The sequence below is a fragment of the Protomyctophum parallelum genome (assembly GCF_964188405.1).
Source record: "Protomyctophum parallelum genome assembly, chromosome: 8".
NCBI classification, from domain to species: domain Eukaryota; kingdom Metazoa; phylum Chordata; class Actinopteri; order Myctophiformes; family Myctophidae; genus Protomyctophum; species Protomyctophum parallelum.
The window spans coordinates 3,964,031-3,991,396 of record NC_139703.1 but is presented as its reverse complement, the minus strand read 5'-3'; the positions used below and the strand labels follow the sequence as shown (position 1 = coordinate 3,991,396).

Below are 27,366 nucleotides of genomic sequence, written 5' to 3'. Positions count from 1 at the left end.
TATTAGTACCAGTAGGGGTGCTGTTGTGCCATAAACAGACAGAGAGATAGTGCTGCACTGTTGCCTGCTAATGAGAGAGAGAGAGAGATAGAGAGAGAGGGGGGGGGGGGGGGGGAGTTGCACCACTCGGTTCACACGGGTGTGATTTATTTTCATTCTTTCGTATTTTCTTATCCCACGTGAGTCTGTCCTAAATGATGTCCTCATGATACACAAACGTGTGTGTGTGTGTGTGTGTGCGCTTACCGTCCACGTCCTCTGAGGAGGTCCTCCGCAGTACCGTCCTGTCTCCTCCCTAGAGGGCGAGGGGCGAGAAGATTTATAGATGACTGATCTATAAATGTAATGAACCATCTCTCCCTACTGGGAGAGATGGTTCATTACATTTATAGATCAGTGGCAGAAAGCTCTAATCTCCATATTGTATAACTTGTCGTGTACAGTTAGGAGAGGGCCTATAGCACGCAGCCCTGTGGCACTGCCGTCAACCTATACAGTATACAGTTAGGAGCACCAGTGTTGTTTTTGGCAGCAAATTTCTATTTTAGTTTTAGTCATAGTCTCCTGAATAGTTTTCACTTAGTTTTAGTCACATTTTAGTCACCTGGAATGTATTAGTGTTAGTCTAGTTTTAGTCAACTAAATGTCATAAGATTTTAGTCGACTAAATCTACAGTTTATTTAGTCGACTAAAATGTATTTTGGCGGGCCTTGTTGCCGTCATAATGACTTATTTTACACTTGCTGAAAATAGCCGATCTACAAGCTCACAACGCGTCGCGCTGCGACAACGCGTCCCAGCGCGACGCGTTGTGAGCTTGTAGATCGGCTATTTTCAGCATGCAACCAAGTGTAAAATGACTTATACTGGATCTCTTGTCCACTAGTCCCTTCCTAACATTTTAGTCTAGTTTTTATTTGTCGACGAAATTGTCAGTATATTTAGTCTTAGTTTTAGTCGCTTAGTCGTAGCTTAATTTTCATTTAGTTTTCATTTGTTTTTGTCAGTGAAAAAAGGTAGTAGTCGATTTTTCGTCTTAGTTTTAGTCGAGGAAAACAACACCGTCCCGGATGTCAGTTAGGAGAGGGCCTATAGCACACTGATTTTGATTGATTTGATTGTTTATTTATTTTCATGTCCTGCACAATTAACCCCCATGGGTTTATAAGACACCATTTCACAATTGCATTTTACAGCATGTTTACATAAGATCATTTATGTATTTACAGCATGTTTACATTGTTTTTGTTATTTTCCATACCTATGTTTGATTACTTTGTCTTACTATGTGTACATTACTATTTGGTGAGAACCATATAAGCCCTCCCTGGGTTTCTTTTCTCACCTGCACACACTTCTCTTTTATTGATGTTACCTTTTTTTGTACTGTTTTTATTGTGCGAATAAACTAAAAACTAAAACATAATTCATGCATTTACAGCATGTTCACATGACATAATTAATTATAGTACAACTCAGATGTATATACTCTGTCTTCTTTCCCAAGCTTGACAGATAACAATCTGCCACAACAAAAGTATACTTTGGCAAAACATATCTCCATTTTTACATAGTCATTTAAATCTAGAAAATCCCCACAGATAAGAAGACATCTTATTAACCAAAATATCCCTTAGTTACGACGTCATATTTAGAGCAGTAAAACAAAAAGGGAACTTCATTTTCAACCAGTGTTGTTTTCGTCGACTAAAACTAAGACGAAAAATGTTCGTCGACTACCTATTTTCACTGACTAAAACTAAATAAAAACGAATCTATGATGACCAAAATTAAGACTAAATATACTGACAATTTCGTCAACAAATAAAAACTAGACAAAAATGTTAGGACGGACTAGTGGACAAGAGATCCAGCTTTATGCTGGGTTGCATGCTGACGCGTTGTGAGATTGTATATCTGCTATTTTCAGCATGCAACCAAAGTGTAAAATATGTCATTACAACGACATCAAGGCCTGTCAAAACACATTTTAGTCGACTAAATCAACTGTAGATTGAGTCGACTAAAATCGTATGACATTTAGTCGATAAAAACTAGACTAAACACTAGAACCATTCCAGGTGACTTAAAATGTGACTAAAACTAAGTGAAAACTATTCAGGAGACTATGACTAAAACTAAAATAGAAATTTGCTGCCAAAAGCAACACCGGTTTCAACACACTGTGGTCAACCCGAGTGTACACAGTACCTGGGCTTTAAATGGTTAAAACGGGGATGAGGTCACCGGAGCGTCTGTAGCGTAACTAACGACCTGATGGAGCTGATAGGTGAGGAATGTGAGGAATGGACGCTTCGTGTTTTAGTCTCACTTGTCCCGTCTATTAAAACTCCTATTAGCACGCTATTGGTCCTGTCACGTTTTCACCTCGAGGTCCATGTGGAAGGGTCCGTAAAGGTTTGGAACCCCTTTTGGTGTTAGCGTCACGTTATGCTTTATAGCTATTGAAAAACAGCAGATCTACAAGCTCATATCGCGCCACCGAGTGGCGCGCTACGAGCTTGTAGGTCTGCTATTTTTGAAAAATCGAACAACGACTGAAGAAACGACTGAAGAAACTGTCAGGATGTAGAAGACATTGTAGAATCTGATCTCAGGTCAGAATTGGTTAAAACTCCTATTAGCACGCTGTTGGTTCTGTCACGTTTTCACCTCGAGGTCCTGGGTGGAAGGATCCGTTTGGTTAGAAACCCCCTCGAGGCCCCCTCAAGGCCCCCTCACGAGGCTCAGAGACCTGGAAGGGTCCTCACACACACTGAGGCCTGCAGGGGCCCTCACACACACTGAGGCCTGCAGGGGCCCTCACACACACTGAGGCCTGCAGGGGCCCTCAACAACAACACAACAACGTGAGAAATCACACCGTGTGAAGTGAGGGGCGCTCTTATCATCGTACATCATGACGTTAGTAGTCAATTTGCTCGTTCACATGTGACGTAATTCTCCATTAATAATATTGTCAGTGCGGGAATCCTTTATATATATGATAACATATGAATCTGCCCATGTGCTGTTTTCATTATTTTGTTAATAGAGCTTCGAGGGGTTAATCCTGTGTTATATAATATATACGAAATACATTATATAATCGGCCAATGGGAGGACTTGGAGGGAGAACGCATGCTGTTACGGCACGTTCAAAAAGGAAACAGGTGTAACTCGTTTCCTCTTCCTTTAATTAAGACTGAATCCGCGCGTCTCTCTCACCATGAGAACTACAGTAGATATTATTGTAGACCGTATACAGTAGATATTATTGTAGATAGTATACATGTCAGTAGATATTATTGTAGATAGTATACAGTAGAAATCACTAAGATATTATTTATTGACAGGCATAAACAGTCAGCGCCTTAGGGCCGATTCATACTCCTATTTAGAGCCCAATAAAAGTGGGTTCGGCTCTGTAGAGCCTACAATGTGACGTCATTTGAGGTTCGGGGGGGGGGGGGGGGGGGGTACCGTCGGCTCTTCGGTGCTACTGAAAATTTCTGACGAGCCGAAATCATTTCGGCACTACAGCGCCGAAACAGCTGTAAGATAGGAGTATGAATCGGCCTTAGTCACAACATTATGAATGTCATTACAGGACCAACGTTTACACTTCACTATTACACCACGCACGCACGCACACACACACACAACACACACACACACACGCACGTCCCAACAGATGTATAATGACTCTTACACACCGCCAAATCCTGAGTGTTGGGTCGACTCAGAGAGGGTACAACCTGTATTTAAGGCTCCATCAGGGGTTTACAGGGCGTACTATTAGCCAACGGATTCAGCTTATTTCCATTCAGGACGTTGGACTTAGGACAATAACACAAAGGAAAAGGTGATAGAATCTGGAGATACCAGGTTTAGGCCTGAGGTACAGATAGCAGGTATTTCCTCTCCTCTGCGTGGGTTTAGTTGGTGCTAGTTAACAGGTTTCTACCTGACCAGGAAGCAGATAGCAGGTATTTCCTCCGAGATCGCCCTGAGGTCAGGAATGTCCTGCATTCCATCCTGTGTTCTGCTCTTCAAAGAACACACACCTCTCTGTGTGTGTGTGTGTGTGTGTGTGTGTGTGTGTGTGTGTGTGTTGTGTGTGTGTGTGTGTGTGTGTGTGTCTCTCTCTCTCTCTCTCTCTCTCTCTCTCTCTCCTCTTCTCTCTCTCTCTCTCTCTCTCTCTCTCTCTCTCTCTCTCTCTCTCTCTCCTCTCTCTCTCTCTCTCTCTGACTTGTCATTAGCTTGTTTACAGTGGTCGAAAGTAATTATGTGAATTAAAGTAACTATATGAATTAAATTAACTAAGTACATAAATGTAGGGACAAGAGAACTAAAAGACAAGTCATTTTATGTTTGGCTGCGCTCTGAAAACAACCGATCTACAAGCTCACAACGTGCCACGCTGTAAGCTTGTATAGATCGGCTGTTTTCAGCATGCACCCGAGTGTAAAAGCTGCATTACGACACAAGGCCGCCATTTGTCAGCATAAATGTTAGTCGACAAAATCAACTGTAGATTTAGTCGACTAAACTAGACCAAAACTTAAACTTTTCAGATTACTAAAATATGACAGACAAAAGAAAAAGAAAAAGTCAAAAAATCAACACTGCTTTGAGCACAAGCTCTGAATCTCTCTCTCTCTCACTATCACTTCCACCGTGTTGTGGCCTGTTTAGCTAGCATGGTAGAAATGTGTGAGTTTAAACACCTATGAATCACTGACCCGGCCGTACTGTATCTCATCAACAGTGGAACGGAGAAGTGAGAAAAGCACTTGCTTTCAATGTTTAAATAGCTTAAATAGGCAGGATTGGTTGTTTTATCGTTTATCTGTTTTGCCAGATTGTTGCCTCTCGCAATGTTCAAATGCTTCCGTCATACAGTCTGGAGCAACGGAAGCTCTGATCATGAGTCAAATATAAATGCTTCCGTCATACAGTCTGGCTGTCTGGAGCAACGGAAGCTCTGATCATGAGTCAAATATAAATGCTTCCGTCATACAGTCTGGAGCAACAGAAGCTCTGATCATGAGTAAAATATAAATGCTTCCGTCGTACAGTCTGGAGCAACGGAAGCTCTGATTATGAGTTAAAATATAAATGCTTCCGTCGTACAGTCTGGAGCAACGGAAGCTCTGATCATGAGTAAAATATAAATGCTTCCGTCGTACAGTCTGGAGCAACGGAAGCTCTGATCATGAGTTAAAATATAAATGCGTCCGTCGTACAGTCTGGAGCAACGGAAGCTCTGATCATGAGTAAAATATAAATGCTTCCGTCGTACAGTCTGGAGCAACGGAAGCTCTGATCATGAGTAAAATATAAATGCTTCCGTCGTACAGTCTGGAGCAACGGCAGCTCTGATTATGAGTTAAAATATAAATGCTTCCGTCGTACAGTCTGGAGCAACGGAAGCTCTGATTATGAGCTAAAATATAAATGCTTCCGTCGTACAGTCTGGAGCAACGGAAGCTCTGATCACGAGTAAAGTATAAATGCTTCAGTGTCTGGGTGTGATATGTTCACTGAATGGTTATTTTTTATTTTATTGTAGACTACGTGTTGCTGTTGTTCTAGTGGCTGAAACTATTATTATTATTATTATTATTATTATTATTATTATTATTTTCCAATGCTAGTAAAGCAAGCCCGATGAAGCAGGATGAATGTCCCACCAGCTGTGTGTGTGTGTGTGTGTGTGTGTGTGTGTGTGTGTGTGTGTGTGTGTGTGTGTGTGTGTGTGTGTGTGTGTGTGTGTGTGTGTGTGTGTGTGTGTGTGTGTGTGTGTGTGTGTGTGTACCTTTTTCCCGGCGGTCTCTCCCTTCTCAAACATCATCTTCAGGTTGCTCAGAGGAACGCTGGGTTTGGACACCAGGGGTTTCTCCATGTCTGGCTCCTCCTCTCCTGGGTCAGTAGACCAGCAGCACATTTTACTTATCGTACCAAAACCAAAGCATTATCGTTCAAAAGTAATCGCATTTAACAGTTTTAATGCAAGGCACATTTGTCGGGCAGAAACCTCTGTGTTTCTGTGTATTTCTTTTTACGACACGGTCTTATAGCTGTGTATATGTCCGTATGTCAGAGTACGGATTTAACCCATTCTGACCTGAGATCAGATTCATACAAGGTTTCCGCCGGACACACACTGGTCTGATGAACCCATTCTGACCTGAGATCAGATTCTAAAAATGTCAGTCGCTCTTCGATTTTTCAAAAATAGCAGACCTACAAGCTCGTATCGCGCCACTCGGTGGCGCGATATGAGCTTGTAGATCTGCTATTTTTAAATAGCTAAAGCATAACATGATGCTGACACCAAAATGGGTGCCCGTTCAGAATGGGTGTTGGGCGCTGCCTCACATGGCTCTAGGCCACCAGAGACCTCCAAAGAAAACACTTCCCAGTATGTGTGATTATTATCACATTCTGGCTGAATTCACTGATCACCTACATTCTGTTGATTATGGGGTGATAACATTGGAAGCGGGTGACTGTATCTATGGGTGATTATGGGGTGATAACATTGGAAGCGGGTGACTGTATCTATGGGTGATTATGGGGTGATAACAGGAAGCAGGTGACTGTATCTATGGGTGATTATGGGGTGATAACAGGAAGCAGGTGACTGTACCTATGGGTGATTATGGGGTGATAACAGGAAGCAGGTGACTGTACCTATGGGTGATTATGGGGTGATAACAGGAAGCAGGTGACTGTACCTATGGGTGATTATGGGGTGATAACAGGAAGCAGGTGACTGTACCTATGGGTGATTATGGGGTGATAACATTGGAAGCGGGTGACTGTACCTATGGGTGATTATGGGGTGATAACATTGGAAGCGGGTGACTGTACCTATGGGTGATTATGGGGTGATAACATTGGAAGCAGGTGACTGTACCTATGGGTGATTATGGGGTGATAACATTGGAAGCGGGTGACTGTATCTATGGGTGATTATGGGGTGATAACAGGAAGCAGGTGACTGTATCTATGGGTGATTATGGGGTGATAACAGGAAGCAGGTGACTGTACCTATGGGTGATTATGGGGTGATAACAGGAAGCAGGTGACTGTATCTATGGGTGATTATGGGGTGATGACAGGAAGCAGGTAGCCTGACCTAAGCAGAGACATTTCTGGTCTAGAGGGGCGGGTCGCGCCTCAGAAATGCGCGCACCCTGATTGGATCTCATCGATCTGTCCGTCACCCCCGGCCCCTCCTCTCCCCCCTAGTGCAGCGCTACGTCACATCATTTAGAGCGACGCCCACCCGGAAGGGTTGACTCCCACTTTTAGACTGGTTCAGCCCACGGCTTTTTCCAGGCTTTCATCTTTCGCGCAGACGAAATGAAAGCCTGGGTATCGAGGCTAGGAAGCAGGTGACTGTATCTATGGGTGATTATGGGGTGATAACAGGAAGCAGGTGACTGTATCTATGGATGATTATGGGGTGATAACAGGAAGCAGGTGACTGTATCTATGGGTGATTATGGGGTGATAACAGGAAGCAGGTGACTGTATCTATGGGTGATTATGGGGTGATAACAGGAAGCAGGTGACTGTATCTATGGGTGATTATGGGGTGATAACAGGAAGCAGGTGACTGTATCTATGGGTGATTATGGGGTGATGACAGGAAGCGGGTGACTGTATCTATGGGTGATTATGGGGTGATAACAGGAAGCAGGTGACTGTATCTATGGGTGATTATGGGGTGATAACAGGAAACAGGTGACTGTATCTATGGGTGATTATGGGGTGATGACATTGGAAGCGGGTGACTGTACCAGTGTTGTTTTTGGCAGCACATTTCTATTTTAGTTTTAGTCTTTGTCTCTTGAATAGTTTTCATTTAGTTTTAGTCACATTTTAGTCACCCGGAATATTTTATTGTTAGTCTAGTTTTAGTCGACTAAATGTCATAAGATTTTAGTCGACTAAATCTACAGGTGATTTAGTCGACTAAAATGTATTTTAGCGGGTCTTGATGCTGTCATAATGACACTTTTAGGAAGGGACTAGTGGACAAGAGATCCAGTATAAGTCATTTTACACTTTTTTACACTTGCTGAAAATAGCCGATCTACAAGCTCACAACGCGTCGCAGCGCGACGCGTTGTGAGCTTGTAGATCAGCTATTTTCAGCATGCAACCAAGTGTAAAATGACTTATACTGGATCTCTTGTCCACTAGTCCCTTCCTAACATTTTAGTCTAGTTTTTATTTGTTGACGAAATTGTCAGTATATTTAGTCTTATAGTTTTAGTCATCATAGATAGTTTTCATTTAGTTTTCGTCAGTGGAAAAAGGTAGTTGACGAAAAAATTTCGCCTTAGTTTTAGTCGACGAAAACAACACTGGGTGACCGACCGTACCTATGGATGCTTGCGATGCTATTCTGGAGCGCTGCTGAAGGACAAGGCAGGAGGAGTCTAGACTCCTCTGGGAGGTCAGCGCCGGTCCAGGAGCCTTGTTGGCCCGAGCGCGACAGAGCTCTTCACTGACCGAGGGGATGGAGGAGGAGGAGGAGGGGGAGGGGGAGGGCTTGTTGGGTCTGACCGCCGGGTCTGCAGCCGCCAGGCGGAAGCTGGTCTGCCGGGCCAGAGGGGGCGCTGTGGCTCTGTCCTGCTGGGCTGGACCCGGATGTGGAGGAGGCTGCTTCTCCCAGCGCTGCTTCAGGACGCTGAGGCTGCCGGAGCGCAGGTTGGGAGCGTCGAAAGACTGAGGAGACAAGACACGACTTTAAGAGGAGGAGACAAGACTTTAAGAGGAGGAAAGAGTGAGCATTTAAAAGGCTAACTGTGCATTGGTGTTGGGACCATATTGGGATGATATTGGTAGTACTATAGCTATTGGGACCATATTGGTAGTACTATAGCTATTGGGACCATAGTCAGTAGAAACTGCCACAGCCCTAAAACAGTACAAGATGCTGAGTTTTGGATTCAACTCAAGCGCTACACACACACACACACACACACACACACCTTCCAGCATCCATAGTATTAGCACAGTGTAGCTGTTGTGGTACAGTATAGGCCTATATTATAGAAGTATAAGAAGTATGCTGGAAAAGTGTAAACGACACAGCCGTAGACGACGACAAAAAATATAAATGCCTAAAGACTGGAGTCGGTCAGAGAGAGAGAGAGAGAGAGAGAGAACGTTGGGTTCTCGGTCACCGGTGGAGAGTCATGCATAAGTGATCTGGAGAGAGAGAGAGAGAGAGAGACTTGAAGACAGAGACAGCAGGTCTGAGCACAGACCGTCTCTGCCGACCACATTCCATTCGGTGGAGCAACAGCGTGCGTCGTCAGTTCACCTTTCTGTCTGAGAACAGGGAGGGGTCCAACTCTGAGATAATCACCGTGTCCTGACGAAAGAACAAACGTCTGGGGCAGCAGATCTCACTCACAGATAAGAGATCACACACCGGATCACACTCACAGATAACACACCAGATCACACTCACAGATAACACACCGGATCACACTCACAGATAACACATCGGATCACACTCACAGATAACACATCGGATCACACTCACAGATAACACACCGGATCACACTCACAGATAACACACCGGATCACACTCACAGATAACACACCGGATCACACTCACAGATAACACACCGGATCACACTCACAGATAACACACCAGATCACACTCACAGATAACACACCGGATCACACTCACAGATAACACACCGGATCACACTCACAGATAACACACCGGATCACACTCACAGATAACACACCAGATCACACTCACAGATAACACACCAGATCACACTCACAGATAACACACCAGATCACACTCACAGATAACACACCAGATCACACTCACAGATAACACACCAGATCACACTCACAGATAACACACCAGATCACACTCACAGATAACACACCAGATCACACTCACAGATAACACACCGGATCACACTCACAGATAACACACCAGATCACACTCACAGATAACACACCAGATCACACTCACAGATAACACACCAGATCACACTCACAGATAACACACCGGATCACACTCACAGATAACACACCGGATCACACTCACCGCTAACACACCGGATCACACTCACAGATAACACACCAGATCACACTCACAGATAAGAGATAACACACCAGATCACACTCACAGATAAGAGATAACACACCAGATCACACTCACAGATAACACACCGGATCACACTCACAGATAACACACCGGATCACACTCACCGCTAACACACCAGATCACACTCACAGATAACACACCAGATCACACTCACAGATAACACACCAGATCACACTCACAGATAACACACCGGATCACACTCACAGATAACACACCGGATCACACTCACAGCTAACACACCGGATCACACTCACAGATAACACACCGGATCACACTCACAGATAACACACCAGATCACACTCACAGATAAGAGATAACACACCAGATCACACTCACAGATAAGAGATAACACACCAGATCACACTCACAGATAACACACCAGATCACACTCACAGATAACACACCGGATCACACTCACAGATAACACTCACAGATAACACACCGGATCACACTCACAGATAAGAGATAACACACCAGATCACACTCACAGATAAGAGATAACACACCAGATCACACTCACAGATAACACACCAGATCACACTCACAGATAACACACCAGATCACACTCACAGATAACACACCAAATAGCAAAAATATCAGATCAGCTATTTTTTGGGCCGCGACCCCAGCTAGAGGAGATGTGGCATGTGTAATGACATGGATTTCTAAACAAATTAGTTCAACGCAAAAAGCCATTCTCCTGAATGATGCCTTCCTTAATTCCGGCATGGCATGGAAAGGAGAGGAGGGCATTTAGCATTTCTTTCACCATGTAGTAAACGCTGCATTCTTGGTCTGGAGAGGGCAGTTGTTTTACAGACGGGTAAAAGGGCAGTTGTTTTACAGACGGGTAAAAGGGGCAGTTGTTTTACAGACGGGTAAAAGGGCAGTCGTTTTACGGACGGGTAAAAGGGCAGTCGTTTTACGGACGGGTAAAAGGGCAGTTGTTTTACAGACGGGTAAAAGGGCAGTCGTTTTACGGACGGGTAAAAGGGCAGTCGTTTTACGGACGGGTAAAAGGGCAGTTGTTTTACAGACGGGTAGAAGGCGACACAACGGACGTCCTGTTAGAACAGAACCAATAGTTCTCACATTATTATTATTAGGAAAAATGTTCTCTGAACATTTCCGAGTGGCAGCGTGTTAAGAAGAATAATTATGAATTATAACATTCTCCATCTCATGGTGAAAGTCATAATTATGCTGTGGTCATCATCATCAGCTCCACAACTCGCCAACAAAGGAAAGCCTTAACTTTTAGGATTTGAGTATCTTTTAAGAGTTGACTTGAATGAAATCCCCTCCTTTACATATAAACAGATATCTAGGAAAACACAACTCGCAACTTAAGACATAACTGCTGCAATATTATAGCACTAAATGTACCAAGGACTACAAAGACAGACAATAGACACAGAGACACGGAGAGAGACAGAGAGAGACAGACAGACAGACACAGAGACAGACAGAGAGAGACACAGAGAGAAAGACACAGAGAGAGACAGACACAGACAGACACAGAGACAGACAGACAGAGGGAGAGACAGACAGACAGAGGGAGAGAGAGACAGAGAGAGACACAGAGACACGGAGAGAAAGACAGAGATAGAGAGACAGACAGACACAGAGACAGACAGACAGACAGATAGAGGGAGAGAGACAGACAGACAGACACAGGGACAGACAGACAGAGATAGAGAGACAGACAGATAGAGGGAGAGAGACAGACAGACACAGGGACAGACAGACAGAGACAGACAGACAGACAGACAGACAGACAGACAGACAGACAGACAGACAGACAGACAGACAGACAGACAGACAGACAGACACAGAGACCCAAGGCAGAGAGAGAAATCAGATGCACAATCTATGTCTTTGTGAGTCGGGCCCGGGCCGGCTACAGAGAGAACCCTTCTGGACAATGACAACACTGTTCTGGTCTGGTTCCTTTTCTCTTCTCTGTCTGTTTCTAAAGGAGGAAAACAAAGTATAAACCTCTGTAGGGCGACTCCACGAGGTGTGAGGAGGACAGCTGTCAGTCTGTCAGTCTGTCAGCTTCAGCTCAGGAGATAAGATAGTCCTTTAGTCCTTTAAGATAAGATACTAATACTAAGATAGTCCTTTAGTCCTTATGGAGGTGTGAGTGACCACATGAAGTGGTGAGAGAGAGAGACACTGAGACACACTGGAGAGAGAGAGAGAGAGAGAGAGAGAGAGTGTTCAGCCCCCCAGATGTTAAGAAATATTCTACTTGTAAGAACTGGTCTCTCTCTCTCTCTCTCTCTCTCTCTCTCTCTCTCTCTCCAGCACCATGGGCGAGACAGAATACCCAGGAAACCAGAGCAGGAAATGAACCACATGGGAAAGAAAACCTTAACCCTTTGTTGACGTTCGTTGGTAGAACCAGTGGTGGAAAAAAAATAAAACAATCGTTGATTTACTAAAGTAAAAATACTCAACACTGCAATTCGGATGTTTGTTCGAAATTAGAAATGTACTTGAGTAAAAGTACAAAAGTCTATTGGCTTTGAAATGTACTTCAACGTACCAAACGTATAAAAGAACTACATGTGCAGAATGTCCCATTCCAAAGTAACTAGTCACTAAAGTTTAATTACTAAAGAGTAAAGTACAATATTTGCATCTGAGATATAGTGGAGTAGAAGTAAAAGTATTGTAAATTGGTATTACTCCAGTAAGGTACAAATACCTCACAATAGTATTTAGTTACATAAAAGCTCTTTCTCAACCTGACCAACAACACCAGAGATTTGGTCAAGTATAAACAAAACCAAAACAGATCTCAGCTCAAATGGATCTTTGAAATAAGACTTGGAACTAAAACATTTGGACTGTTACAACCATGCCCATTTACATATCTAGATCTACCTTCAATTTACAATTCAGTCATTTATCAGACGCTCTTAATCCAGAGCGATTTACAGTAAGCAAGAACAACGACATGGTGATACATCACATAGGCCTATACATCAAAATAAATCGTCATGAATCATACAATCTAACAGTGGAATATCTATATAATGAAACTAACTATATAGAGTGCTATGTCTACATGAAATGCTATCTAAGTTGAGCCTTTGCATACGCCTGTAAGGTCGTCGAGGCTAGGGCAAGTGCTACGGGCACTACCTTCCAAGCTACCTATACCTATCAATCAATCTAGTTGGCTGTCTGTCTATATAAATGGTGCATTTATATAGCACCTTTATCCAAGGCGCTTTACATAGATTGTGCATTACATTCACCCATTCATACACACATTCACACTGTTCACACACCTTTACATAGCCACTGCATTACATTCACACACCTTTACATAGACACTGCATTACATTCACACACCTTTACATAGATTGTGCATTACATTCACCCATTCACACACACACACACACACACACACACACACACACACACACACACACACACACACACACACACACACACACACACACACTCACACACCTTTACATAGACACTGCATTACATTCACACACACATTCACACACCTTTACATAGATTGTGCATTACATTCACCCATTCACACACACACACACACACACACACACACACACACACACACACACACACACACACACACACACACACACACACACACACACTCACACACCTTTACATAGACACTGCATTACATTCACACACACATTCACACACCTTTACATAGATTGTGTATTACATTCACACATTCACACACACACACACACACACACACACACACACACACACACACACACATTCACACACCTTTACATAGACACTGCATTACATTCACACACACATTCACACACCTTTACATAGATTGTGTATTACATTCACACATTCACACACACACACACACACACACACACACACACACACACACATTCACACACCTTTACATAGACTGTGCATTACATTCACCCATTCACACACACACACACACACACACACACACACACACACACACACACACACACACACACACACACACACACACACACACACACACACACACACACTCACACACCTTTACATAGACACTGCATTACATTCACACACACATTCACACACCTTTACATAGATTGTGCATTACATTCACCCATTCACACACACATTCACACACCTTTACATAGACTGTGCATTACATTCACCCATTCACACACACATTCACACACCGATGGCGGAGGAAACCATGCAAGGAGCAATCAGGGGTTCAGAGTCTTGCTCAAGGACACTTTGACACTAACTCTGGGGGAGGAGCCCACAGGGATCGAACCCCTGTGCCACTGCCCCACCCCACTGCCCCGCCCCACTGCCCCGCCCCACTGCCCCGCCCCACTGCCCCGCCCCACTGCCCCACCCCACTGCCCCACTGCCCCGCCCCACTGCCCCGCCCCACTGCCCCGCCCCACTGCCCCGCCCCACTGCCCCACCCCACTGCCCCACTGCCCCGCCCCACTGCCCCGCCCCACTGCCCCGCCCCACTGCCCCACCCCACTGCCCCACTGCCCCGCCCCACTGCCCCGCCCCACTGCCCCACTGCCCCACCCCACTTCCCCACCCCACTTCCCCACTGCCCCACCCCACTGCCCCACCCACTGCCCCACCCCACTGCCCCACTGCCCCACCCCACTGCCCCGCCCCACTGCCCCACCCCACTGCCCCACCCCACTGCCCCACTGCCCCACCCCACTGCCCCACCCCACTGCCCCACTGCCCCGCCCCACTGCCCCACCCCACTGCCCCGCCCCACTGCCCCGCCCCACTGCCCCACTGCCCCACCCCACTGCCCAACCCCACTGCCCCACTGCCCCACCCCACTGCCCCACCCCACTGCCCCACTGCCCCACCCCACTTCCCCACTGCCCCACTGCCCCGCCCCACTGCCCCACCCCACTGCCCCACCCCACTGCCCCACTGCCCCACCCCACTTCCCCACTGCCCCACTGCCCCGCCCCACTGCCCCACCCCACTGCCCCACCCCACTGCCCCACTGCCCCACCCCACTTCCCCACTGCCCCACTGCCCCGCCCCACTGCCCCACCCCACTGCCCCGCCCCTAGAAGGCATCAAATAGTAATTATTTATCAACATTGTATGAAATGTGTTGAAACCTGTCATCTTTCTGCTGAAGGCACAGAACGAATACAGTACGTTATGGAGTCATGTGACTCCTCTGAGACATCCGTCAACCCACCCCCATTAACCCTTAGCCTATACACTCACATAACACACACACCAAGCACGCACACACCCACTCACATCACACACCACACACACACACACACACACGCACGCACGCACAAACCACGCACACACCACACGCACACGCATGCACACACACACACACACACTCACATCACACACACACTCACATCACACACACACCACGCACACACACACACACACACACACACACACACACACACACACACACACCACGCACACACGACACACCGCACGCACGCATGCATGCATGCACCGCTCACACAATTAACCATTAGATTCACATCACATGTCAGATATTCTTCACTGCTTCATGCCCTACTTCTGAAGGCACCACACACACACACACACACACACACACACACACACACACACACACACACACACACAGTCACACACACACACACACACACACACACAGTCACACACACACACACACAGTCACACACACACACACACACACACACACAGTCACACACACACACACACACACACACACACACACACACACACACACACACACAGTCACACACACACACACACACACACACACACACACACACACACACACACACACACACACACACACACACACACACACACAGTCACACACACACACACACACACACACACACAGTCACACACACACACACACACACACACACACACACACACACACACACACACACACACACACACACAGTCACACACACACACACACACACACACACACACACACACACACACAGTCACACACACACACACACACACACACACACACACACACACACACACACACACACACACAGTCACACACACACACACACACACACACACACACACACACACACACACACCACGCACACACACACACACACACACACACACACACACACACACACAGTCACACACACACACACACACACACACACACACACACACACACCACGCACACACACACACACACACACACACACACACACACACACACACACACACACACACCACACACACACAGTCACACACACACACACACACACACACACACCACACACACACAGTCCCACACACACACACACACACACACACACACACACACACACACACACACACACACACACACACACACACACTACTACTTTAGTTACCTTGTAGTTTTAGATCATCATTAAAAAACATGCATTAACCCCTTCAGCACCATATCCATCCTTTATACATTTCGGCCATTTGAAAACAGCAGATCTACAAGCTCAGCACAGTGCACCGCGATTCACGGACGATGTGATGCATTGTGAGCTTGTAGATCTGCTATTTTCAAATGATCTTTCTTGTATACATCCGCACATCACTTGAAACATCACCAACAGTGGCGTGCACAGACATTTAGAGGGGCAGGTGCTCAAGTGAAAAAAAGGGCACCTTGTGCAGCGCATTTTCGGACGGGAACCCATTTTGGTGCTTTAGCTATTGAAAAACAGCAGATCTACAAGCTTGTAGGTCTGCTATTTTTTTTATCGAAGAACCACTGACATAGAAACATAGCTTTAGATTGTGGGGGCCTAAATAATATAGTAGAAGCGTTTTTTATCAATATTTGATCAATGTCACCGCATGGTCCACACACTACAATTTTTTTTTTCTTTTTTTTTAAGAGTTCGAAATTCAAAATGTACTTGAGTAAAAGTACAAAAGTCTATTGGCTTCGAAATGTACTTAAAAGTACCAAACGTAAAAGAACTACATGTGCAGAATGTTCCATTCCAAAGTAACTATAGTAACTAAAGTTTAATTACTAAAGAGTAAAGTACAATATTTGCATCTGAGATATAGTGGAGTAGAAGTAAAAGTATTGTAAATTGGTATTACTCCAGTAAGGTACAAATACCTCACAATAGTATTTAGTTACATAAAAGCTCTTTCTCAACCTGACCGACAACACCAGAGATTTGATCAATATTTGATCAATGTCACCGCATGGTCCACACACTACAAATTATTATTATTATTTAAAAAAAATTAAGAGCACATTGCCAAAAGGGTGCTCTAGCACCCCCTAGTGTCTATCTGTGCACGCCACTGATCACCAAAACACTAATAACCCATTCTGACCGGGCACCCATTTTGGTGTTGGCATCATGTCATGCTTTAGCTATTGAAAAATAGCAGATCTACAAGCTCATATCGCGCCACCGAGTGGCGCGATACGAGCTTGTAGGTCTGCCATTTTTGAAAAATCGAAGAACAACTGACATTTTTAGAATCTGATCTCAGGTCAGAATGGGATAACCGATAATTCTCATGCACGTTTGCTTATACAAAGTATATAAAGTTAATGATTACCTTAAGTCTCTCCATGACCTGACAGTGACCACTGGACATTTGGCTTCCTTTCACCAAGACGTCTAACGTACAGACCGTCTAACGTACAGACCGTTGGTAGCCTACAGTATACTACAGCAGAGAGTCTGTCTACCTTACAGTTAGATGGCACAGTAGCCTACTACAGCAGAGAGTCTGTCTACCTTACAGTTAGATGGTACAGTAGGCTACTGCAGAAGAGTCTGTCTAACGTACAGTAACGATACAGCAGAGCAGAAGACGTCTGTCTGTCTGTCTGTCTGTCTACCTTACAGTATAAGTACAGTAGAGCAGACAGCGTGGCCACTTGGCCAGCAGGGATTACAGTCTGCCCTGAAGGAGGATTATGGGCTTGACCGCCTGTCCGTCACAACAGAGTTGACCAATAAGACGTCAGCCGGGGACAACAAGGCATTCTTTTCGCCTCGGGCGTGGGTTGAGCCACATGCTGTCTGCTGCTCTCTGTGTGTGTGTGTGTGTGTGTGTGTGTGTGTGTGTGTGTGTGTGTGTGTGTGTGTGTGTGTGTGTGTGTGTGTGTGTGTGTGTGTGTGTGTGTGTGTGTGTCTGTCTACAGAGATAATTATCTTACCGTTCTGTTCTGTGGCATACATCTATACAGTATAGCCTAAGCCAAAGGTTCCCAAACCTTTTCATGTCAAATTGACACTAATTATCCTGCGGACCCCCATTTTGAAAAGATCTTCCAGGGACCCCCCAGGGGTCCGTTGGGCCACTCGGCCACAGGCCCGGTCAACTGAGATGCTGAGCATGTCTAGCTTCTGAAATACTGGGGCGAAAAAAGTGAGAAAAACCACTAAAGATAGCCTACATTGGCAGCCCTTCACCCTGTGCTGTGCAACTAAAGATAGCCTACATTGGCAGCCCTTCACCCTGAGCTGTGCTAAAGATAGCCTACATTGGCAGCCCTTCACCCTGAGCTGTGCTAAAGATAGCCTACATTGGCAGCCCTTCACCCTGAGCTGTGCTGTGCTAAAGATAGCCTACATTGGCAGCCCTTCACCCTGAGCTGTGTTGTGCTAAAGATAGCCTACATTGGCAGCCCTTCACCCTGAGCTGTGCTAAAGATAGCCTACATTGGCAGCCCTTCACCCTGAGCTGTGCTAAAGATAGCCTACATTGGCAGCCCTTCACCCTGTGCTGTGCTAAAGATAGCCTACATTGGCAGCCCTTCACCCTGTGCTGTGCTAAAGATAGCCTACATTGGCAGCCCTTCACCCTGAGCTGTGCTAAAGATAGCCTACATTGGCAGCCCTTCACCCTGAGCTGTGCTAAAGATAGCCTACATTGGCAGCCCTTCACCCTGTGCTGTGCTAAAGATAGCCTACATTGGCAGCCCTTCACCCTGAGCTGTGCTAAAGATAGCCTACATTGGCAGCCCTTCACCCTGAGCTGTGCTAAAGATAGCCTACATTGGCAGCCCTTCACCCTGTGCTGTGCTAAAGATAGCCTACATTGGCAGCCCTTCACCCTGAGCTGTGCTAAAGATAGCCTACATTGGCAGCCCTTCACCCTGTGCTGTGCTAAAGATAGCCTACATTGGCAGCCCTTCACCCTGTGCTGTGCTAAAGATAGCCTACATTGGCAGCCCTTCACCCTGAGCTGTGCTAAAGATAGCCTACATTGGCAGCCCTTCACCCTGAGCTGTGCTAAAGATAGCCTACATTGGCAGCCCTTCACCCTGAGCTGTGCTAAAGATAGCCTACATTGGCAGCCCTTCACCCTGAGCTGTGCTAAAGATAGCCTACATTGGCAGCCCTTCACCCTGTGCTGTGCTAAAGATAGCCTACATTGGCAGCCCTTCACCCTGTGCTGTGCTAAAGATAGCCTACATTGGCAGCCCTTCACCCTGAGCTGTGCTAAAGATAGCCTACATTGGCAGCCCTTCACCCTGAGCTGTGCTAAAGATAGCCTACATTGGCAGCCCTTCACCCTGTGCTGTGCTAAAGATAGCCTACATTGGCAGCCCTTCACCCTGAGCTGTGCTAAAGATAGCCTACATTGGCAGCCCTTCACCCTGAGCTGTGCTAAAGATAGCCTACATTGGCAGCCCTTCACCCTGAGCTGTGCTAAAGATAGCCTACATTGGCAGCCCTTCACCCTGAGCTGTGCTAAAGATAGCCTACATTGGCAGCACATTTCTGTTGGTAGCGAACCACAGCAAGCCGCCGTTGTTTTTTGCCGACTTGCGCCATTAGCAAGTCGGCAAAACCGTCTTCACCTGTCGGCCGGAGTTACGAACCGAACCCCCGGTAGGCTACACCCCCGGGTACCCGGGTACACCCAGGTATACCTTTGATTGATTGATATGGAGTTGTACATTACAACTCCATATACAAAGACTGTTAACTGTGAGTGGACGACACCATTTAGAGACGTACAAATAAGAGTTCCACACTTTGGTGGCATCATAGGAGCGAAATGAATACAGCCCAGATACTGTATACCTGGGTGGAAGGGGAGATAAAGCCCTGTAATAAGTAATTGGATATTAAGGCCCAGGCCACACATATATGGATCTTTTGCTAAACGTATACGGTATATTTTCGTCGTCCGTTTTAGAATAGAATCCCTGCCCATACGACCAGTGTTGTTTTCGTCGACTAAAACTAAGACGAAAAATGTTCGTCGACTACTAAACTAAATGGAAACTAAATTAAAACTATGCTATGGTGACTAAAACTAAGACTAAATATACTGACAATTTCGTCAACAAATAAAAACTAGACTAAAATGTTAGGAAGGGACTAGTGGACAAGAGATCCAGTATAAGTCATTTTACACTTGGTTGCATGCTGAAAATAGCTGATCTACAAGCTCACAACGCGTCGCGTTGCGACGCGTTGTGAGCTTGTAGATCGGCTATTTTCAGCAAGTGTAAAAACACTCATTACGACGGCATCAAGGCCCGCCAAAACACATTTTAGTCGACTAAATCGCCTGTAGATTTAGTCGACTAATATCTTATGACATTTAGTCGACTAAAACTAGACTAACACTAAGACATTCCAGGTGACTAAAATGTGACTAAAACTAAATGGAGTTTCAGTCCAAAGACTATGACTAAAACTAAAATAGAAATTTGCTGCCAAAAACAACACTAGCCATACGACAGAGATATGAGTCCACACACACACAAACGCAGAAACGCATTGAAACACAGGATACAAATCACTGCAGTAGCAGGTTTCAATTGTATAGGCTATATTATATTTGATTTTATATTTACATTGATGAATTGAACATGGTGGACCCTCTTGTAAACAAGTGTAATGCTTTGTGGTGTCGTCCATTCACAGTTAACAGTCTTTGTATTGAGTTGTGCTTGAAATGTACTGTAATTCTGCAAACTGTTAATAAATACTTCAATCAATCAATCAGTCAGTCAACCACGTGATGACAGTATATTAATATACACAGACACATGAATACAGAAAGGCTGCTCAGTTAAGTGTTTCAATATAGATAAATATAAATAAATATAAATATAGATACATCTATAAATATGAATGAATACTCACTCCCTTCTTCCTCTCTGTGTTGGACTCCTCCGCAGCCCTCTGGTATCTGATGGAAGACAAAACAGAGAAACACACCATCGTTGACAACACTGACATCTGCTGGTCAAACACGGTAACGCTAAAGAAACTATAGCGCATGTAATGGAGCCATGATGTTGAGGTTGGTTTCCTGTATAAAGGCTTCCAAACAGTGTTGATTTAATAATCCTGGTCTCTATACTGCCTCCCCCTGGCCAGCCGGGGCGCCTGATGGAGGGGAAAGGAACAGGTTGGAATAACGTGTTCCTTCCACGCGCTACGTCCAACCAGGGAAACTCCCCCCTGTCAGGTGTAAAGGAGCAACTTGGACACTCAGGCATGAAGGAAGCATGAGTTCAAGTCCGTTGCTCCCCCCTTGTCCCCCATATATGGGGACTAGGTTGGTCTCCCCTTGTCCCCCATATATGGGGACTAGGTTGGTGGAGGGTGTGTAGAGCCCAGGATCACATTAGATGATTGACACAGGGGTGAAAAATGGGTTACAAAATCGTGGGATAAAAAATATATTTAAAAAACAAACAGTGTTGATTTTGTCGACTAAAACTAAGACAAATTGTTCGTCGACTACCTTTTTCCACTCTACTAAAACTAAATGAAAACTAAGCTATGATGACTAAAACTATAGGACTAAATATATAGACAATTTCGTCAACAAATACAAACCAGACTAAAATGTTAGGAAGGGACTATAGTGGACAATCTACAAGCTCACAACGTGTCGATGTAGTGGTCATGGTGGTCAGGTGTTGTTTTTGGCAGCAGAATTCTATTTTAGTTTAGTCATAGTCTTTGGACTGAAACTTCATTTAGTTTAAGTCACATTTTAGTCACCTGAAATGTCTTAGTGTTAGTCTAGTTTTAGTCGACTAAATGTCATAAGATTTTAGTCGACTAAATCTACAGTTGATTTAGTCGACTAAAATGTATTTGGGCGGGTCTTGATGCCGTCGTAATGAGTGTTTTCACACTTGCTGAAAATAGCCGATCTACAAGCTCACAACGCGTTGCGTTGTGAGCTCGTAGATCATACTATTTTCAGCATGCAACCAAGTGTGAAATGACTTATACTGGATCTGTTGTCCACTAGTCCCTTCCTAACATTTTAGTCTAGTTTTTATTTGTCGACGAAATTGTCAGTATATTTAGTCTCATAGTTTTAGTCATCATAGCTTAGTTTTCATTTAGTTTCCATTTGTTTTTGTCAGTAAAAAAAAAAGGTAGTCGACGAACATTTTTTTCGTCTTTAGTTTTAGTCGACGAAAACAACACTGTCAGTCAGGTACTCACTTGGAGAAGCGCTCTGCCAGGGCGGTTCCTTTGCCCCGCCCCCCGCTGACCAGCGACAGCTCCCTGGCGGTGACTCGTACGGACTGGGACGCCCACGACTTCCTGCTGAACGCCGCGCTCTGACCGCTCTGACCGCTCTCCATCGCTGGACGACCTGAGACACACACAACCAACACAACGATACACATACATTAACTCCGGCAATCTTTGAGGCCGTTGTGAGAACGGCCTCAAAGATTGCCAGAGTTAATTTCAGTAGTCTAGACCAAGTTTTTAAAAATCAGGTCCATTTGTACGGACAACTCCCATCCCCTCAGCTGAGTTCAAGCTGCTTCCCTCTGGCATTCGCCTAAAAGTCCCAGGGGCCAAAAGCAACAGGTATAAGTTCTCCTTCGTGCCTGTAGCTATCAAGGCTCTAAATGCCGATAGAAGGAGGTAAATTGTATTTGTATTAATTGTATACATTTTTTATACAACTTTCTGGAAAAGTTATGAATTATAATGTTACACTGATACCTTGAACTGCCATCCTGTTTTAAATGTTCTATGTGTACTATGTGCCTTTTGCTGTGTTTTTGTGTTTCATGTTACCTGCCTGTGTTATTGCCTTGCTGTAAACCAAATCGCCCCACAGGGACAAACAAATAAATGAACCTGTACCTGAACCTGAACAACGTTACCATACACAGCGCTATACACAACGTACACGTGCATGCGTACAGCAGGTGGCCGAACGGTTTGCGGAGCGGTCTTGATATCGGAAGGTCGCTATAGTTCGTATCCCCGGACCGGCACGTTAAAATTACCACCGCTGAAGTGCCCTTTGAGCAAGGCATTGAACCCCTACCATGAAATGTTCTATGAGCAGGGCCTGGCTGTAAACAAGTTCTTGAGCTTAGTCCAGTTACCCTGGGTAAACATAGTACCTTTCCTTTCCTTAGTCCAGTTACCCTGGGTAAACATAGTACCTTTCCTTACCTTAGTCCAGTTACCCTGGGTAAACATAGTACCTTTCCTTTCCTTAGTCCAGTTACCCTGGGTAAACATAGTACCTTTCCTTTCCTTAGTCCAGTTACCCTGGGTAAACATAGTACCTTTCCTTACCTTAGTCCAGTTACCCTGGGTAAACATAGTACCTTTCCTTTCCTTAGTCAGTTACCCTGGGTAAACATAGTACCTTTCCTTTCCTTAGTCCAGTTACCCTGGGTAAACATAATGCGGTGTGTTTGGGTAACCTCTACAAGTATGTTCCCAGGCGGCACAGACCTTAACCTGGGTAATCGACAGCCCACACAGTCTCACTCCCTGGGGCGGAGGTCCCCCCAGTCAGTCGAGCCTGGCTCCTGGCTGGCGCGCGTGGACGCGCTTCCAGTTGGGGGACGACGACTGTAGGCTATACGGTGCTGCGTTGCTACTTGGCTATCGTGTCATGACTCTTTAGTCGACTGGTTAACGTACGTGCCATTGGAACGCGGAACCCGGGTTCGCCTCCCGGCCGAGGCTACAGTAGAAGGCTATGGACCAGAGCTAAGGTCCAGTAGAAACCTATGTTTCTGTCAGTGCACGGTGCTCAACCTTTTTCATGTCAAGGGCCCCCAATTGTCTGTATTTTTACTGCGGACCCCCATCTGAAAATGTGTAGTTCCAGAGACCCCCCAAAACTGAAAATGTGTAGTTCCAGGGACCCCCCATCTGAAAATGTGTAGTTCCAGAGACCCCCCATCTGAAAATGTGTAGTTCCAGAGACCCCCCATCTGAAAATGTGTAGTTCCAGGGACCCCCCATCTGAAAATATGTTGTTCCAGGGACCTCCCAGAAGCAAATACTTTACTGATTCTAAAACAATGTCTTCTAAATCCTGAAAGTTTTCTGAGAAACCTGTGTTAGAACAACATGGTCCTCACTTTGCCAACAAGTCCTCACCTGTAGGCTGTAGGCCACCCCACAATAATCATATTTGAACTGTTGACCTTTCCTGGCCGTGTCTCGCCATAGAGAGCCTCTCTCTGAGCTCCACCCCCTGGCCGTGTTGTGGGGCTGAACTGTCATCCACGCTTTGCGTTTGTAAAAATTACTCAATTGCCGACTAAAGATTGAACGGAAAACTAATGGAAAGACGAGGCTTACGCTCAACATGTACGTACAGCAAAAACCGGGGATATTATGAACACACTCACACAGAATGGAAAGAGGATTTTGACTACTGCCCCGCGTTCAAGGCTACAACTGACGCACAGCGCAGTACCTTATCCCATTCTGACCTGAGATCAGATTCATACGAGGTTTCCACTGGACACACACTGGGTCTGATTAAACCCATTCTGACCTGAGATCAGATTCATACGAGATTTCCACTGGACACACACTGGTCTGATTATAACCCATTCTGACCTGAGATCAGATTCTAAAAATGTCAGTCGCTCTTCGATTTCTCAAAAATAGCAGACCTACAAGCTCGTAGCGCGCCACTCGGTGGCGCGCTATGAGCTTGTAGATCTGCTATTTTTCAATAGCTAAAGCATAACATGATGCTAACACCAAAATGGGTTTCCGTTCAGAATGGGTTAACTGTTAAATCTGTTCATTGAAAATAGCTGATCTGCAAGATCACTATAGTTGTAGATGGATTACAATTATACGAATAGTGAAATATAAATAAAATCATGACATGACCAGCTAGACACCCAAATAAAATAGAAACCTCTATATATAAATGTGTATGTGGCTTAATTAAATGACCAGCGCTTGGCTGTTGTGCATCCATGCACCGTTCTGTGAGCCGTCAGCCGTGCACATTAGCTGAAAGTCTAGACAACAAAATCCTCCCCTCTAAACAAGTCCTTCTGTTAATGGAATGCCACAGAAGTCCACACTATTGATCCATAATGTATAAATGATAGATCAGGGTTTAGGACAACGAGGCCTTTTCGTGGAGGGGTCAGAATGAAACTTGGACTTAGACTATTACACTACTGTGGTATACTTGTAGTGTACAAACTGATTATCTTCCTGACCACCAACTATGATGCTCCATTCTGTGTAAAACGTAAGGTTTTTGAAGCTGCTTTCTCATCAGCTATATTGTATGGGTGTGAGGCTTGGTTGAAAATCCCCTTAAAGTCTGTTGAAACTCTCTACATGGCTGGAGTGAAATCCCTACTTGGGGTGAGGGGTTACTACCCCTAACTTAACCTGCCTGTTAGAAGCAGGACTGCCTTCAGTGCAAGCTTTGGTGAGAGAAAAGCAAGCCAGGTTCTTCACCAACATACAGCAGCGGAATGGCATGCTTCATGATGACCCCTTGTGGTATGTTCTTCAATTGCTGAAAAAGGAGAACCAAGTCATGTATTCTCATTTATCTGAGATAATGGAAAAACGAGATCATATTGAGAGTGACCGAAGGGACGTGATTGATAAATTACAATCCAAAGAGGGAACAAGATTTAACCCATTCTAACCGGGCACCCATTTTGGTGTCAGCATCATGTTATGCTTTAGCTATTTAAAAATAGCAGATCTACAAGCTCATATCGCGCCACCGAGTGGCGCGATACGAGCTTGTAGGTCTGCTATTTTTGAAAAATCGAAGAGCGACTGACATTTTTAGAATCTGATCTCAGGTCAGAATGGGTTCATCAGACCAGTGTGTGTCCGGCGGAAACCTCGTATGAATCTGATCTCAGGTCAGAATGGGATAAGACATACCAAGCCATCAACCCAGATCTATCTGTTCACCCACTCTATACCAGCACCAGCAGTACACCTTTACATTGAGGACTATTTGAGGATAACCTTTACACGGTTTGGGTTGTCCGCTCATAGACTGCGTGTGGAAACGGGGAGATGGAGCCGCATACCACCTGAACAGCGGTTTTGCCAATGTGAGACTGGCATACAAAACGAACAGCACATACTGGTGTGTCCCCTCACACAAGATATCAGAGAGAAATATGGACATGAGGGTATTGATTTGAGCTCACTCTTTGTGGGCACTAACAGAGAGGCTTTGCGTATGCTACATGCCTGCCTGTCACTTGTGGAGCAATAGAAAGCTCCTGTTGTAAAGGGTTTCTGTATTGTGTATTGTATATTTTAATGTATTGTACCTTTTTAAAGTTTTTGATTCATGGGTTTTTTTTATTATTGTTTGGGCCCAATGTTTTATACATTTGTGTCAATAAAGTAACTAACTAACTAATAGTAATAATAATAATAATAATAATACAACTTTATTTGTATAGCACCTTTCATGACATGAAATGCAGCTCAAAGTGCTTTACAGAGAAATGGAGAATAAAAGAAAAGAAAAGCAAGGCAACAACATTAAAAAACAAGCAGTAATGCAATACAGTGAGGACATGAATAACAAAAAATAAAAGATCAATTAAAAGCAATGTTGTAGAAGTGGGTCTTGAGCTGTGCTTTAAAAATGTCTACAGAGGCTGCCTGTCGAAGGCACAGTGGGAGCTTGTTCCATGCCCTCGGCCCCTAGAAGCAAAAAGCTGCTTCCCGTATTTTTTAGTTGCCATTTTTTTAGGCAAAGCGAGCAGGCCAGCAGTGGAAGACCTTAGGAGGCGGTTTGGGACATATTTAGGCAGGCAGTCATGTAGGTAGGAAGGTGCGAGACCATATAATAGCATGGACATGTCACTGTTTACAAGCTTGTCATGTCACTCTATAGCAAAGTGATTGACCTGTGTCTCTCCTAGGCTCCTATAGGGTCCTACTTATTGACC

General features: G+C 45.0%; 1 protein-coding gene across 1 annotated transcript in view; it reads right to left on the bottom strand.

Annotated features, from left to right (window-relative positions):
* The window catches only part of LOC310863765 (LIM domain and actin-binding protein 1-like), a 51,951-nt gene that overhangs the window by 9,060 nt on the left and 15,525 nt on the right, over positions 1 to 27,366 (bottom strand). Inside the window, exons 2-6 of the mRNA XM_083772260.1 lie at positions 22,631 to 22,784; positions 21,305 to 21,350; positions 8,404 to 8,749; positions 5,823 to 5,926; positions 247 to 295 (exon numbers count right to left, since the gene is read on the bottom strand). Coding sequence (XP_083628386.1) covers positions 247 to 295; positions 5,823 to 5,926; positions 8,404 to 8,749; positions 21,305 to 21,350; positions 22,631 to 22,773 — 688 coding nt within the window. The 5' untranslated portion in view covers positions 22,774 to 22,784. The remainder of the gene's footprint in view (positions 1 to 246; positions 296 to 5,822; positions 5,927 to 8,403; positions 8,750 to 21,304; positions 21,351 to 22,630; positions 22,785 to 27,366) is intronic.